This window comes from Dasypus novemcinctus, chromosome 21, assembly GCF_030445035.2.
Source record: "Dasypus novemcinctus isolate mDasNov1 chromosome 21, mDasNov1.1.hap2, whole genome shotgun sequence".
In the NCBI taxonomy this organism is placed as follows: Eukaryota; Metazoa; Chordata; class Mammalia; order Cingulata; family Dasypodidae; genus Dasypus; species Dasypus novemcinctus.
Window position 1 is genome coordinate 5,326,601 of NC_080693.1, and position 13,450 is coordinate 5,340,050.

The 13,450-nt window shown below is 40.8% G+C and overlaps 2 protein-coding genes across 13 annotated transcripts in view; one reads left to right on the forward strand and one right to left on the reverse strand.

The window, feature by feature from the left end:
* The window catches only part of LOC131274924 (uncharacterized), a 101,212-nt gene that overhangs the window by 71,396 nt on the left and 16,366 nt on the right, over positions 1–13,450 (forward strand). For 7 of the 8 annotated variants that reach the window (XM_071210266.1, XM_071210264.1, XM_071210265.1 and 4 more), the window contains 3 exons: positions 6,173–6,234; positions 6,710–6,734; positions 11,324–11,479. In XM_071210266.1, the coding sequence (XP_071066367.1) occupies positions 11,419–11,479 (61 nt within the window). In that variant the 5' untranslated portion in view covers positions 6,173–6,234; positions 6,710–6,734; positions 11,324–11,418. Of the gene's footprint in view, positions 1–5,113; positions 5,200–6,172; positions 6,235–6,709; positions 6,735–11,323; positions 11,480–13,450 lie in introns of those variants that run through there. The other variant, XM_058283301.2, reaches the window with a different exon arrangement.
* The window catches only part of LOC131274923 (protein IWS1 homolog), a 116,797-nt gene that overhangs the window by 50,570 nt on the left and 52,777 nt on the right, over positions 1–13,450 (reverse strand). The window lies entirely within an intron of this gene.

Consider the following 13,450-nt stretch of genomic DNA (forward strand, 5'->3'; position numbering starts at 1 on the left):
ACCACTAGATATATACCCTAAAGAAATGAAAGCAGGGTCATGAAAAGATATTTGTACACCAGTGTTCATAAGGCCATTATTCAGAACTGTGAAAAGATGGAAGGAACTCAAATTATCAATCAACTAATGAATAGATAAGGAAAACATGGTACACACACACACACACACACGCATATACAGACATACAGTGCAATATTATTTAGTCATAAAAAGGAGTGGGATTGTTCCCATTATGCAAGAAAAGAAAATCTGTTAATATAATACACCATATTGACAAAAAGAAGGGAAGAAAAATGATCTTCTCAATTTATGTGCAAAAGGCATGAGACAAAATCCTGTTTCTTTTCCTCATAAAATCACTTAGAAAAGTAAGAATAAAAGGAAATGCCCTCTACATGAGAATGAACACTGTGGCAGTTTGAAATAATCAATGGACCTCCCAAGTGTCATTATGTTTGTAAACCCCGAAAGACATTATTTTGTAAATGGGCCTGTTCCTCTGAGTGTAACCCACTTTGATTGCCTTAGGTTCACCACAGAGGTCTTTAACTAAAATACCTGTTAAGATTTGGAATTGTCCTGAATGACCCTGCAATGACAGATACAGACCATTATATATCCTGCCAAAACCTACAGAATTGCGTGGGAGAGAATGTAAACTACAATGTAAACTATAATCCATGATTAGTGGCAATGCTCCAAAGTGGGTTCATCAATTGCAATGAATGTGCCACACTAATGAAAGAAGTTGTTCATGAGAGGAAAAGTGGGAGGGGTGGGGAGTCGGGCGTATGGGAATCCCTTATAGTTTTTTATGAAACATTTTATGTAATCTTAAGTATCTTCTAAAAATAAATTTAAAAAATACTTTTAAGATTTACCTGTGAAATGTGGGCTTTGATTCAACCAAGTCAGGAGGGTGTGACTCATGTTTGAGTACCCACCCCCTTGATATAAAAGGACTCTTACTCAAGACAACACACAGGAAGAGAGAAGATGACAAGGAAGAGAGAACTTTGTCAGTTCTGGAGCCCTGAGGAGAGATGAGTCATTTCCTGATTGTTTGCCCAGAGAGACAAGCCCTATGCCAGCATAAAGCTGAGATTGGAAGAAACTGGGCCGGCAGCCTTAAGAGGAAGAAAGAAGGAGGCAGAGAACACCCACCATCTTGTCTCAACACATGGCAATTGGCTTTGGTTGGAAAGCAGCCATGAGTTGGAATCCGTATGGCCTTATAAGTGTAAGTTTTTACCAGAAATAATTACTCTTTATAAAAGCCAAAAGATTTTTGGTACTTTGCATCAGCACCCCTTTGGCTGACTAATACAGGCATATATGAAACAAACCACTCCCAACATCATACTGAATGGTGAAAGATCGAAAGCTTTCCTTCTGAGATCTGGAGCAAAACAAGGATGCCCGCTGTCACCACTGCTCTTCAGCACTGTACTGGACATTCTAGCTAGAGCAAGCAGAGAAGAAAAATAAATCAAAGTCATCCATATTGGAAAGGAAGAAGTAACATTTTCACTATTTGCAAACCACAAGATTCCACGTATAGAAAGCCTCATAACTCCACAACAAAAATACTAGAGCAAGAAAGAAATTGAGCAAAGTGATGTCCTAGGAGATAAACACCCACAAATTTGTAATAGTTATGAACGATTGTAATGAGCGTTTCAAGGAGGAAATGAAGAAAAATATCCATTTCCAATTACAATTAAAACAAATATCTCAGAATAAATATAGCCAAGGTTGTAAAGAACTTATGTATGGGAACTACAAAACTGCAAACAGAAATCAAAGACCTAATAAAGGGAAAGACATTGCATGCTCACGGACTGAAAGGCTAAATATTGCCAAGATATCAACTCTACCAAAAACGAATGATAGATTCAATGCAATCCCAATGAAAATTGCAATAAACAGCTTTGAAGAAATGGAAGACAATCATCAAATTGATTTGGAAGGATATGCTATCCTGAAAAGTCACAACCATCATGAAAGACAGAGTTGGAGGATACACCTTTCTTGACTTGAAACTTATCACAAAGCAGCAGTGGTCATAAAAACATGGTCCTGGCATAAGAATAAATATTTAGATCAATGGAATCAAAGCAAGAGTTCAGAAATTGACCTTCTCTTTTATGGCCAATTGATTTTTCCCAAGGATGCCAGGTACCCTCAATGGGGAAATAATGGTCTCTTCAATAACTGATGCTGGCAGAACTGGGCATCCATATGTAAAAGTATGATGGAGGACAACTATCTCGTATCATATACAAAAATTAACTGAAACGTATAAAGACTTAAAAGAACTAGGAACATAAAACTTATAGAAGAAAACTTAAGAAGATCTTCAGAACCATGTGTTGGGCAATATTTAGTTTTGTTTTTTAAAAATATTTTATTATTATCATTCTTATTTTAAAGATACATAGATCACACAAATTTTTGCATTAAAAAACATAAAGGTTCCCATATACTGCATTCCACACATACCCCCACTCCTTCCAATCGACAACTTCTTTCATTAGGGCGGTACATTCATTGCACTTGAAGGGCACATTCTGGAGCATTGCTACACTGCATGGATTATAGTTTATTTTGTAGTTTGCACTCACTCCCAGTCCATTCAGCGGGTTATGTCAGGTTATTTATGCCTGCATCTGTCCCCGCAATATCATTGAGGGGAACTCCCAAGTCCTGAAAATGCCCCAATATCACACCTCTTTTTCCCCCGTCCCTGCCTTTGGCAACTCCCATGGCCACTGTCTTCACATCAATGAAATGATTTAATTCTTCCAATGCTAGAGTCATGACAATTCTATAGGAGAATACCAGTAAATCCATTCTATTTTATTCCTGCATCCTGAGGACCCTGGGATGGCCATGTCCACTCCAACTTTAAATCAAAAGGGGGCTTACATCCCACATGGCTGATGGATGGAATTTTCCCACTTGCATTTGTAGACTCTCTTGGTTCCCTGGTGCAGTGGTTGGCTATCCTCACCTCCCTGTTAGTTGACATGGGCAGTCCAATGAACAGGAGAGTAGGTGTTACAACTCTGCTGAGGCCCAGGACCCAGCTGGCATATAGACAGTCCAGAGATTCAAGTCTCCTGAGCATACACCAAACCCAGCACCTATCACAGGTAAGGGAAAAGTGACAGAAGAAGCATGCATAGAGAGGTCACATCTGAATCCAACTCCACACTCAGGAGCACAAATTCCACTGACAAGGCAGTGAACTCCAGAGCCATCTGTCATGATCATAGGACCTGGGTGTGCCTGTATCCCTCAGAAGGGCCCTTCCCTGGGGTTGTACCTACTTTGGCTGTCTCTGAGATCTTGTTGAGATGAGCATAAGTGCAACCCCTCTGAAGACCTCCCAACACATTTTGAAGCCTCTTAGCCATATAAACTCATTTGTCTTTACCACTTACCCATTTTATTCAAGGTCTTTTTCTAGGTGCATCACTGGCAGGTGTTGGTAGTAATACCTCAGCCCAGAGTCATATCCCACACTGGGGGGAAGGTAATGCACTTACATACTGAGTTTGCTTAGAGAGTGGCCACATTTGAGCAATGTGGAGGCTCTTGGGATGTAGCTCGTAGGCACCCTACAGTTTCGGCCTACTTGTAATTTAAAGCACTTAGGCCCATAAACATAGTCATCAGTATCAAGGGCCCATCACTGGACCATCCTTCTTCACTGGTCTTTGCCCTTGTACTTGGGGTATTGTTGCTGCTCCAGTGGGGAGTGGGGCAGAGTTTCCCAGAATGGGAACTCAGCACTCCCTCAGTTGTTGGAAACTCTGAAGTGAGGTATCATTGATTGGGAATGCATGGGGAGGAAGGAGTTCTCCAGGGCAATGTCCTCTTAGATTTTACACCCAAAGCAAAAGCAACAAAAGAAAAATAGATACGTGAGACCTAATCAAGATTATAAACCTTTGTGCCTAAAATACCTTTATAATGAAAGCAAAATCACGTCTAATTCTACGGAAGAATATATGGGGAAATCATATATCCAATAAGGGTTTTCTATCTAGAAAATATAAAGAATCGTGAAGGTCAACATATATAGAATGAAAGACAACCCAATTAAAAAACGGACAAAGCCGCTGTCAATTGCACGGTGGAGTGGGCATCGCCATGCCAGAGTCCTCAGGATTGGGAAATGAAATTATGGCCTAGAGTGGACTTACTGGTATTCTACTATGGAATTATTGTGGCTCTAGCAATGGAAGAAATTATATCACTGATGTGGAGACAGTGGCCACTGGAGTTGCTGAAGGCAGTGAGAGGGAAAAGGAGGCGTATTATGGAGGCGTTTTGGGGAATTGGAGTTGACCTGAATGATATTGCAGGCACAGATGCAGGGCATTATATATCCTGCCATAACCCACTGAATGGACTGGGAGAGAGTGAAAACTACAATGTAAACTATAATCCATGCTGTGTAGCAATGCTCCAAAATGTATTCATCAAATGCAATAAATGTGCACCACTAATGAAAGAAGTTGTTGATGTGGGAAAATGGGGGGTTGTGGGGAGTGGGGCATATGGGAATCTCCTTCATTTTTTAATGGAACGTTTTGTGTGATGTATATACCTTTGAAAAATAAACAAAATATTGCATCTGAGACTGAGTGGAATCTCTCCTGAGTTATTTATGGTAGACTGAATCAAAATTAATGTTCCTAACAGTGAAAAAAATGAAATTAAAAATATGTTTTGAAACATGGGCAAAAGTCTTGGATATGTCTCCAAAGGGTAAAAAATGGCAAGAAAGCACAAAAAAAGATGCTCCCTGTCATTGCTATGATAGATATGCAATTCAAAACCAAAATGAGATATCATAACATACCCACTAGAATGGCTCTTATTAAGAAATGGAAAATAACAAGTACTGGAGAGGATGTGGAGAAATAGGAGCACCCAGTCCTTGCTGGTGGCAAAGGAAAATGGCCACACAGCAGCAGTTGGACCTTGCAATATGGAGAAGGCATTCACTCTGAAAATTCTGTGATGACTGGTCGCCATGGTTACTTCATGATGCACATCTGCCTCACGGTTCTGGTTCTAACTGTCACTCTGTGCCCAGAGAGATTTGAAGTTGGTGGCAGGTGGAAAAGCTCCCAGCTTCGTTCGTACGGCTCATCGAGATGGGAAACCTCAATTGCTGCTCAAGAGGTGTGAACATACTGACCTACTTAATCTAGTTAATACCCTTCAAATTGGCTAGTTATTTTTCAACAAAATATTCTCCTCATTCTTTTCTAGTTTCTCCTCTCCAACTCATCCTACAACATTTCAGATGAGCTTTATACTTTGTCTCTTACTACTTTGTTCATATTTTAGATCCTTCTATCAAGCTGGTTGCCTTAAAATGAATCTCCCATTAGAAAAATTTAGCATTTCTTTTAATGTTCTGTACCCTTCCATCTTCTCCTCAGCTCCATGTCTGTTTTGATGCTGTTTTTCACTCAGCAAGGGCCAAGTAAATTATTCATTTCAGAATTTGGAGTTAAAATGGATGGCTAGACATCAGAAGTGAGGCATTTCATAAGACGAAGTGTACTAAAGTTGGTTTTTAACATGCTTTACCATTTCTATGCATCCTGAAATGCATACATAACTCAGTATGTTTAGGGAATCCATTGCTTCCATTCATATAACTAGTTTTCCAAGAACTTGAGTTTCTAAATGTCAGTTTATGAACCAATATGCACCTTTCCTTTTATCCTTGGGGTTTATCCAAAATTTTCATTTGACAAACTTACTTATTGATGCTTTCGCTTACCCACTGCCCTCCCTAATGGTAAGTATGGGGAAAATACTGTAATTTTTTTCTCTACCACCCAATGAGCAGCATATCTTTCGACACACAGCAATAGATAGAAAAATAGGAAAATGAACTCATAGACATTGATAGATAAGCAAGTGCTTTGACACTTTCCCACACAGAGAAAAAAAGATAATGTATATAGATGAGAAGAGAAATAATATTTATGTAGTCGGTGGCCCAATAGCAGCCCAGTTCAGGTTTGGTATAACCAACATCCATAAAGAGAAGCATCACGAGTCAAGCAGTGTTCCCAGAATAATTCATGAGATGTATTCCTGATATACTGAGAGTTACTCTGTGTCTTCCCGCCTCCCACAGGCGACCCATCAGAGGAACTCCCTAATGCCAGGGCAGATGAGGAGAACCCATCTAACACAAAGGTAGGGTTGGCTTTCTGTATTTAAAATAAATGTGTTGGTTTCTTGGTTTCTTTCTTTTGCAATCAAATTCAGATTTGAAAAATTCATCACGTAGAGTATAGAATTTAGGTACTGTCTGCTTGGGGGTAAGCAGGAATGGGTAGACTCTCTTTCCAACAGACAGCTGGTGCCAGAGGGCCTTCAACATTGGTGGTGTCAGTTGGGAGACACTATGTAGAAGACCCCCTGCGTTAGTGGCATTTTTTTCTCCTTATATTAATACTTTTCTAATTGTGTGCCAAAAAGGAATAGAAGGAAATACAATCTGGGAGGGTCTGCACCTTTTCTAATGGTGTCCTCTACTTTGCTTTTTTGTTCTTTGACTTAACAGTGGATTCCCATCTGGTTTTCTACAGCAACTGAGAGAGCAAAAGACCTGTGTAAACAATACCCAGCCTAATCTGATTCTCACATGCTTTCTTTTCTTTCATTATAGGTAGCCTCAAGAACAAGAGAACAAGGTGTGTATTCTGGAATCACTGAATGGCTGAGGATAGAAAATAATAGAAATCTAGATGAATAGGTTGGCTTTCCATGATGGCTTAGGTGGGGATAATTGGGATAATTCCCAATTCCTTGTGGGAGTGAGAATTGGGGGTGGTGTGAGAGAAACTGATCTCAAGGGAAAGAACCTTGATCATGTTTCTTCAACTTTGGTCATGTTTCTGGAAGCAGCTGGGTTGCCCTTGGGTAGTGTGGATTACTATTGATTGTAGTTGAGGCATGGCAATGAGTAAGTCTGTGTTGTGTAACTGTGAATCTGAATGTGTGTGTGTCTGTGTGCTTGTATTTATTCATACTAGGCAGTGTTCCTGTTTACACAGGTAAATCAACATTGTCAACTCTACCAAGAAAATAATTCCTTCTGACCAGTGCACAGTTTACATACAGTAACTTATTAAATCCTCATCACAGCCATATGTCATGCAGGTGTTTAAAATACTGACACCTCAGCTGGAATACAGAGACACATGTCAACAATCTCACTAGAGCCTAAGACTTAGAGCCAAGTTCTGTACCCAGGCATGAGGCTCCAATATTGAAACTGAACGTGCATTTAGAGCTCAGACATGGGGATATCAAACAATGTACATGGGAAATTTGGACAACATTAGCATCTATGCATGTACTTGAAAGTTTTCAAGCCTACCGAGTTTTCAACCACTGCTCATCAGTATAAGATTTTGCCAGTGTCACATAACCCAGATTACCTCTCAAATTACCATACTGCTAATTTCACATGCATTTGTCCAGTCACATATCTGAGAGTTCAAAGTCACTATGTAGGGAAACAAAGACAATATCTCTTAGATTTGGGTCACTCATCATTACCTGGCCAGTATCTGATTAAAATCGGGAGATTCTTTTAGTGTATTTGCTAACATTATTGCCAGTAGCCCAAGAAATGTGCCAGTCTTGCAAGCCATGAGTTGTATGTACAGCGGAAGGTAAGAACTCAAAATTTCCCTCGGTTATTAGCCCAGGTCACCCTTATTGAACTGTCTCGTGCGCCTGGTTAGAGATCCTCTGTGCTCAACCCATGCCTATCTCCTTAATGAATTCTCCAGTGTGGGCTGCTTAGTGCCATCACAGATCAAGCACCAGCTCACTCATGAATACACACATGGAATAAAAGAGGAATTTGTTATTATGTAACATTTACATAATCTACAACTTCTATAAATATAAAAAATTTTTTTAAGTTGAGAAGGAAAACACAATAGCAAGAAGAGTAGTTATCTTAAATGTTAGGATTTCAACATTTTAAATTTCAAAATTGGATTTCCTATATATCAACAGATTACTGAATAAATACACAAAATACTGTGCCCAGAATTCAATAATCCAGACCCTAAATAAACTGTAAACTTCCATAAAAGGGACAACAAATGGAGAGGCAGCATAAATGGACCTGCGGAAGGTGAAATGGTTTTAAAGGTAGTTAAGCTGTGCTTCAAAACAGACAGATGGTGTTATGGTATGCAGGTTGTGTCATAATGAACACATTACTATTTGTGCATTTGTAGATTTACCATTTGTAAGACACTTTAGGAATCCTTAGCTGGAAATCCAAGGAATCTGCTTCTCATTTGTTCCTGAACCTTTCCATTATTTCCTTCCTTCCTTCCTCCCTTCCTTCCTCCCTCCCTTCCTTCCTTTGTCCCTCTCTCCCTCCCTCCTTCTTTCATTCCCTCCTGTAATCAGCGTTGTCACTAATGACCCACTTTCTTCTTTCTGTTTTATATCAAATATTGATTTTCTTTAGGGTTTTTTTCTCATAACAACTCACTTAAGACTTTTAAGGTGCTTCAGTGGTTATGAAGCATGACTATATAAATAAATGCTTAACTTAAATGGAAGGATTCCTTTTAACAGCCTTTTGCATTAGTGAACTGTCTATCTTCACAGAAAACGTTTGCCAGATTTTGAAGTACCTCACAGAATTGATATCTTTGCATGGTTTGTTTGTAGTGTTACTTATAAGACTATACCCTGTATGACAAAAACATATTCAAAGTACAGATAGGTGTTTTCATTTCATATTTTTGCCGGGAAACAAATGCAATGAAAACTTTAACTTGAATATCTCATTCTCCAAGATATTAAAAGGCAAAAAAAAAAAAAGAACTAAAAAGTTTTGATATTTGTCTCCTGTCAAATCACCCACAGTACAGGTTCTTTTGCAGAAGGTGTCACCTATACAATACATGTCAATTGCATTGATGTATAGAAGGGATAATTGTATCCTGGATGCTCTGGGTGCCTCTTAAATGTGCCAGAATGACCTGGGTATAAAGATGAACACCAAGAATGGGTGCACACATGGAGAAACTCACCCATGATGCTGTGGGGAGGGCGCTGTTACATTCACCTGGAAAACAGTGTTCTGGTATGGATTAGAGGCATGTGCACCTGTGACCCAGCAGGCCCTGTCCTTGTTCTGTATAATCTAAGGGCCATGAATGAGGCACGAATGCGATGTCCACACAAAGGCCTGCACAGACTCATTTGCAACAGTTTGATCCTGAGCAGTCATTCAGGGAAACAATACAGTGTATAAAATGTAGAAGGAATGCACTTATTGTGCTATGTCCTAATGTGATATAATTACTTGGCATTCCAAATAGCAAATGTTGATTCACACAGCAACAGCTTGGAATTCCCACAATATTCAGATATAACATCCAGCCGTACTCAAAAGAGTTTATACTGTGTGCTTCCATTGATAGGGTGTGAAAAAGAGAGAACTCTAAATGACGGTGATCGTGGTCAGAATAGTGGTAATTGCTGGGGGCTACTGACAGGAAGTAGCAAACGTTAGGCTGCCAGGGGCTGGACACATTCTGAGTGTCGGTCAGGGTGTTCACAACACGTGTGTTTATATGAACCACCAAGCCCTGTGAAGTGCTTTTGTGTACTTCACAACCATTACAATAAGCATTCGTGTCTAGAAAAAAGAAATACAAAAAGTAAGCGTGCCCACAAAGTAATCTCCAGGTCCCAGTGGCTTCCTATGTTTACCACACAATATTCATAAAGACATAATGCCAAAGCAGAACACACTTGCAAAGAATAGATAGAGGGACACTCTTTCATCAAATCAAGAGAATCTCGATACCAAACTCCAGAAAGACAAAGATGGGAAAGGGAAAATACAGAGAACATTCTTCTGAATACACGTGCTGAAAGCGTGGAAAACGTCTGCATTTTGGACCAGAGATTGCAAAGGAAAGTACCTGGGATTTCCTGGCAGGATTTCTGTGGGACGATAGCAGAGGATGCAGGTTTCTGAGGGCAGCCTGGGAGAGGGAGTAGAAGGGAAATCCCTTAATTGATCAGAGCGTGGGACCCAAAGGAATGCAGGCCCGGGTTGCTGAGCAAATCCCTAGATGGGGATTCTAAGCTATGTCTAGGGATGGGACTCTCTCCTTCCTCACTGCTTATTCAGGCTTCACTGGTTGAAGGGAGCTAGTGCTTTGCAGAGCTGCCCTGGGCAGTTATTTGTGAAAATCCTGGGTTCTGAGCCACCATGGTAGCCAAGCTGATGACTGGTCATCAGGAGTGGTTAGCTGACCCCCAGGAAGTCTTGCACAAGGCAGCTGACAGTGTGAATAGTTTGGGGTAGGATGTCCACAAGAGTCCCTGGTCCTTCAGAGGAACTCCATTTGGGGGAACCTGAGTCATATCCTGCATCAGAGAATTAACTTTTAGGCAGACAGTAGGGTGAGGATTTGAGCCATTCTCTTCCCTGGAATCAAGTACTTGGCTGGCCTTTGTCCACGGCTCCTGGAGGGGAACTTGGAACCCCTGGAATTTGCCAAGTTGGGGTAGTGCTTACATTTCCTGACCCAGATCCTTCACTCAGCAATGTTGTGAACACAAAGGACTCATTTGGGGTTGACAGGACAGTGCACATATTCTCCAGGAGCTCTAAAGCATCACACCCATGTAGGGCTGGAAGTCAGTGTCACGCCTCCCCTGTCCTGAGCCATCAAGGCTCAGGACAAGCCACCCTCTCTGGAGGAAAGCACTAGTAGAATACTTGCTTATTCCTCCCAACTTTTAACAATTGAGCTCTTCTAAGTCTTTTATGACATATTGGGCACTTTTCTTAAGGCTTTGCTTGCAATTACTCATTCTTTCAGTTTCATAATATGCACGATTAAGTAGATCTTATTAAAGTTTTCAAATGACAGTGCTGAAAACTGAACCCAGAAAATTTACAAGCTATAACCTGGCTTGGGTGGCCTCTAAATGGTATTTGAACCCAGTTGATACTAGCACACATACTTTGGCCACTGTGCTTTGCTGCTTTCCTATGCTGTCCCATCTACATAAAGGCATCCCACATCTGTCTATTGAGTGTCTAAAGTGAACAACACAAAACTACAACATCTTTTGGAACCAAAATTAGACCCAATGGGGTCTTCTGGGAAGCTCCTTAATGACAGGATGATAGTTTGAACTCTAAATCACTCATTAAAGATTTCCTATGCTCAACTGTCAATAACATGTCAACTGATATTTCTATTGTGCATGCATTTCCCAGGTTCATGTCTCAAGTATAAAAAAAGAAAATGTGCTACTCAATCCAAAAAGTCTACTGCCCGCCATTCCCCATCTGTCAGACGTCGCAAAATCACCATGTGGCCAAGGAAGAGGAAGGGCCGTCAAATGTCCCCAAGCAACTCTTCTTCTTTGGAAGGTACAGTGGAATTGCAATCATTGTATTGCCTCAGTAATGTTGCCTGTGGTTTATTATAGTGTCCCCTACTGAGGGAAAACCTATACAAAGGCTAAGACACCATCTTTTTTAAAATTCATGTTTGACAACTTTATTAATCGTGTTAGTAGATAGCACCACAGCCACATAATGAAAGATGCACTGACAAAAGCCGGTTTGTGTTTACTGGTAAACAGCATTTCAAGGTAATGTTTGGTCATTAATCTATTTATGAACTTTAGCTGAAAGAGTTGACTTCAAAAAAGTGCTGTGAGGTTGTTATAAAAATGATATAAATAGTTAGAGGAATTTTAGATTCACATAAAAATTGTGCAGAGAGTACATAAAGTTCCTACATGTTTCCCTGCCATCCTTCCAGAGCAGACCCAGCACTGTTTCCCCTGTTGACCACTCTCATTATTATGGATGTGTGTACAATTAAAGGGACAGCACCAGTACATTGTTTTGGAGAATCATGCTTCCTGTCTACCCCTCCGTGCATTTTGACAAAGGCATATTGTCATGTAACTCCCGTGACAAAAATTCAGGTGTTTTATTGTGTCCCACAAATTACGTTCAGAAATCCTTGGTAACTGTGTGTGGTGGACTCATTTGGAAATAATGTATTTGCAGATGTGATTAAGATGAGGTCTATTGAATTAAGGGTGGGTGTTAATATTCTATGACTAGAGCACTTATAAGAAGGTAAGAGACAGGAGAAAGCTGTGTGAAGATGGACCAACACTGGGAGAAGGAGGCCATGTGAAGATGGAAGAAGAGACTGGAGTTGTGCTGCCATAAGCCAGGGCACCTGGAGCCACCTGAAGCCAGAAGAGTCAAGGAATGATTCCTGGCTAGGCTCCTCAGAGAGACAGAGAGTGGTGCTACGGACACGATAATTTTGGAGTTTTTGTCCCTAGATCTCTGAGGGAATAAGTTTCTGTTCTCAACCCACCCAATTTGTGGCAATTTATTATGGAAACACTAGGAAACTAACTAGATTTGGTATTGGGAAGTGGGGTGTTGCCTTAATAGATACATGGAGAGGTCTCACAGAGGCTTCACATCGAAGTATTGCTTCTGAACACAGACATGGGTGAAGTTTACCCACATGTTTCCGAGTTGTGTGCAGCCAGTGAGACTTCCCATTGAGGCCTCAGACATCAAAGATAACAAACAGAACTCAGCACTCTGCCCTCCCTGGATTTCCAAATATGTACCCAAAAAAAAAGGGAAATCATTGTTGTATTCAAGAATTTCAGAGAGTAGGTTTTTTGCATAAGATAACAACAATTTCACAAGACTTTCATGCTACTTTACTGGAATTGTAGTTGGTGCTGGGGTTTAAGATATATCTAGGGGATTTGAATCTCTGGACTGACAATATGATAGCCACGCCCTGAACCTCAACAGACTTCAACTCCTACACTCTGATTTATGGGACTTACCCCACTCAGCTAACATGGAGTTGAAGAAGGTCAACCACCACACCATGGAGCCTAGAGTGCCTACAACTGAAAGCAGGAGGACATCCAGTATCCATGTGGAATCTAAGCCCCCTCTTGACATAGAAGTGCAATGGACACAACCAATCCAATGTCCACAGAGAAAATGTGGCATTGGTGTGGGAAAAGTGGCCATGGTGGCTGCTGGGTATGGGGAATGGGAGGAAGAGATGAGATGTGGAGGCATTTTCGGGACTTGGAGTTGTCCTGGGTGGTGCTTCACGGACAATTACGGGACATTGTAGATCCCCCCAGGGCCCACTGGATGGAACGTGGAAGAGTATGGGCTGTGATGTGGACCGTTGACCATGAGATGCAGCGATGCCCAGAGATGTACTTGCCAAATGCAATGGATGTGTCATGATGATGGGAGAGAGTGTTGCTGTGGGGGGAGTGGGGGGTGGGGGTGGTGGGGTTGAATGGGACTTCATTTTTTTTAATGTAATAT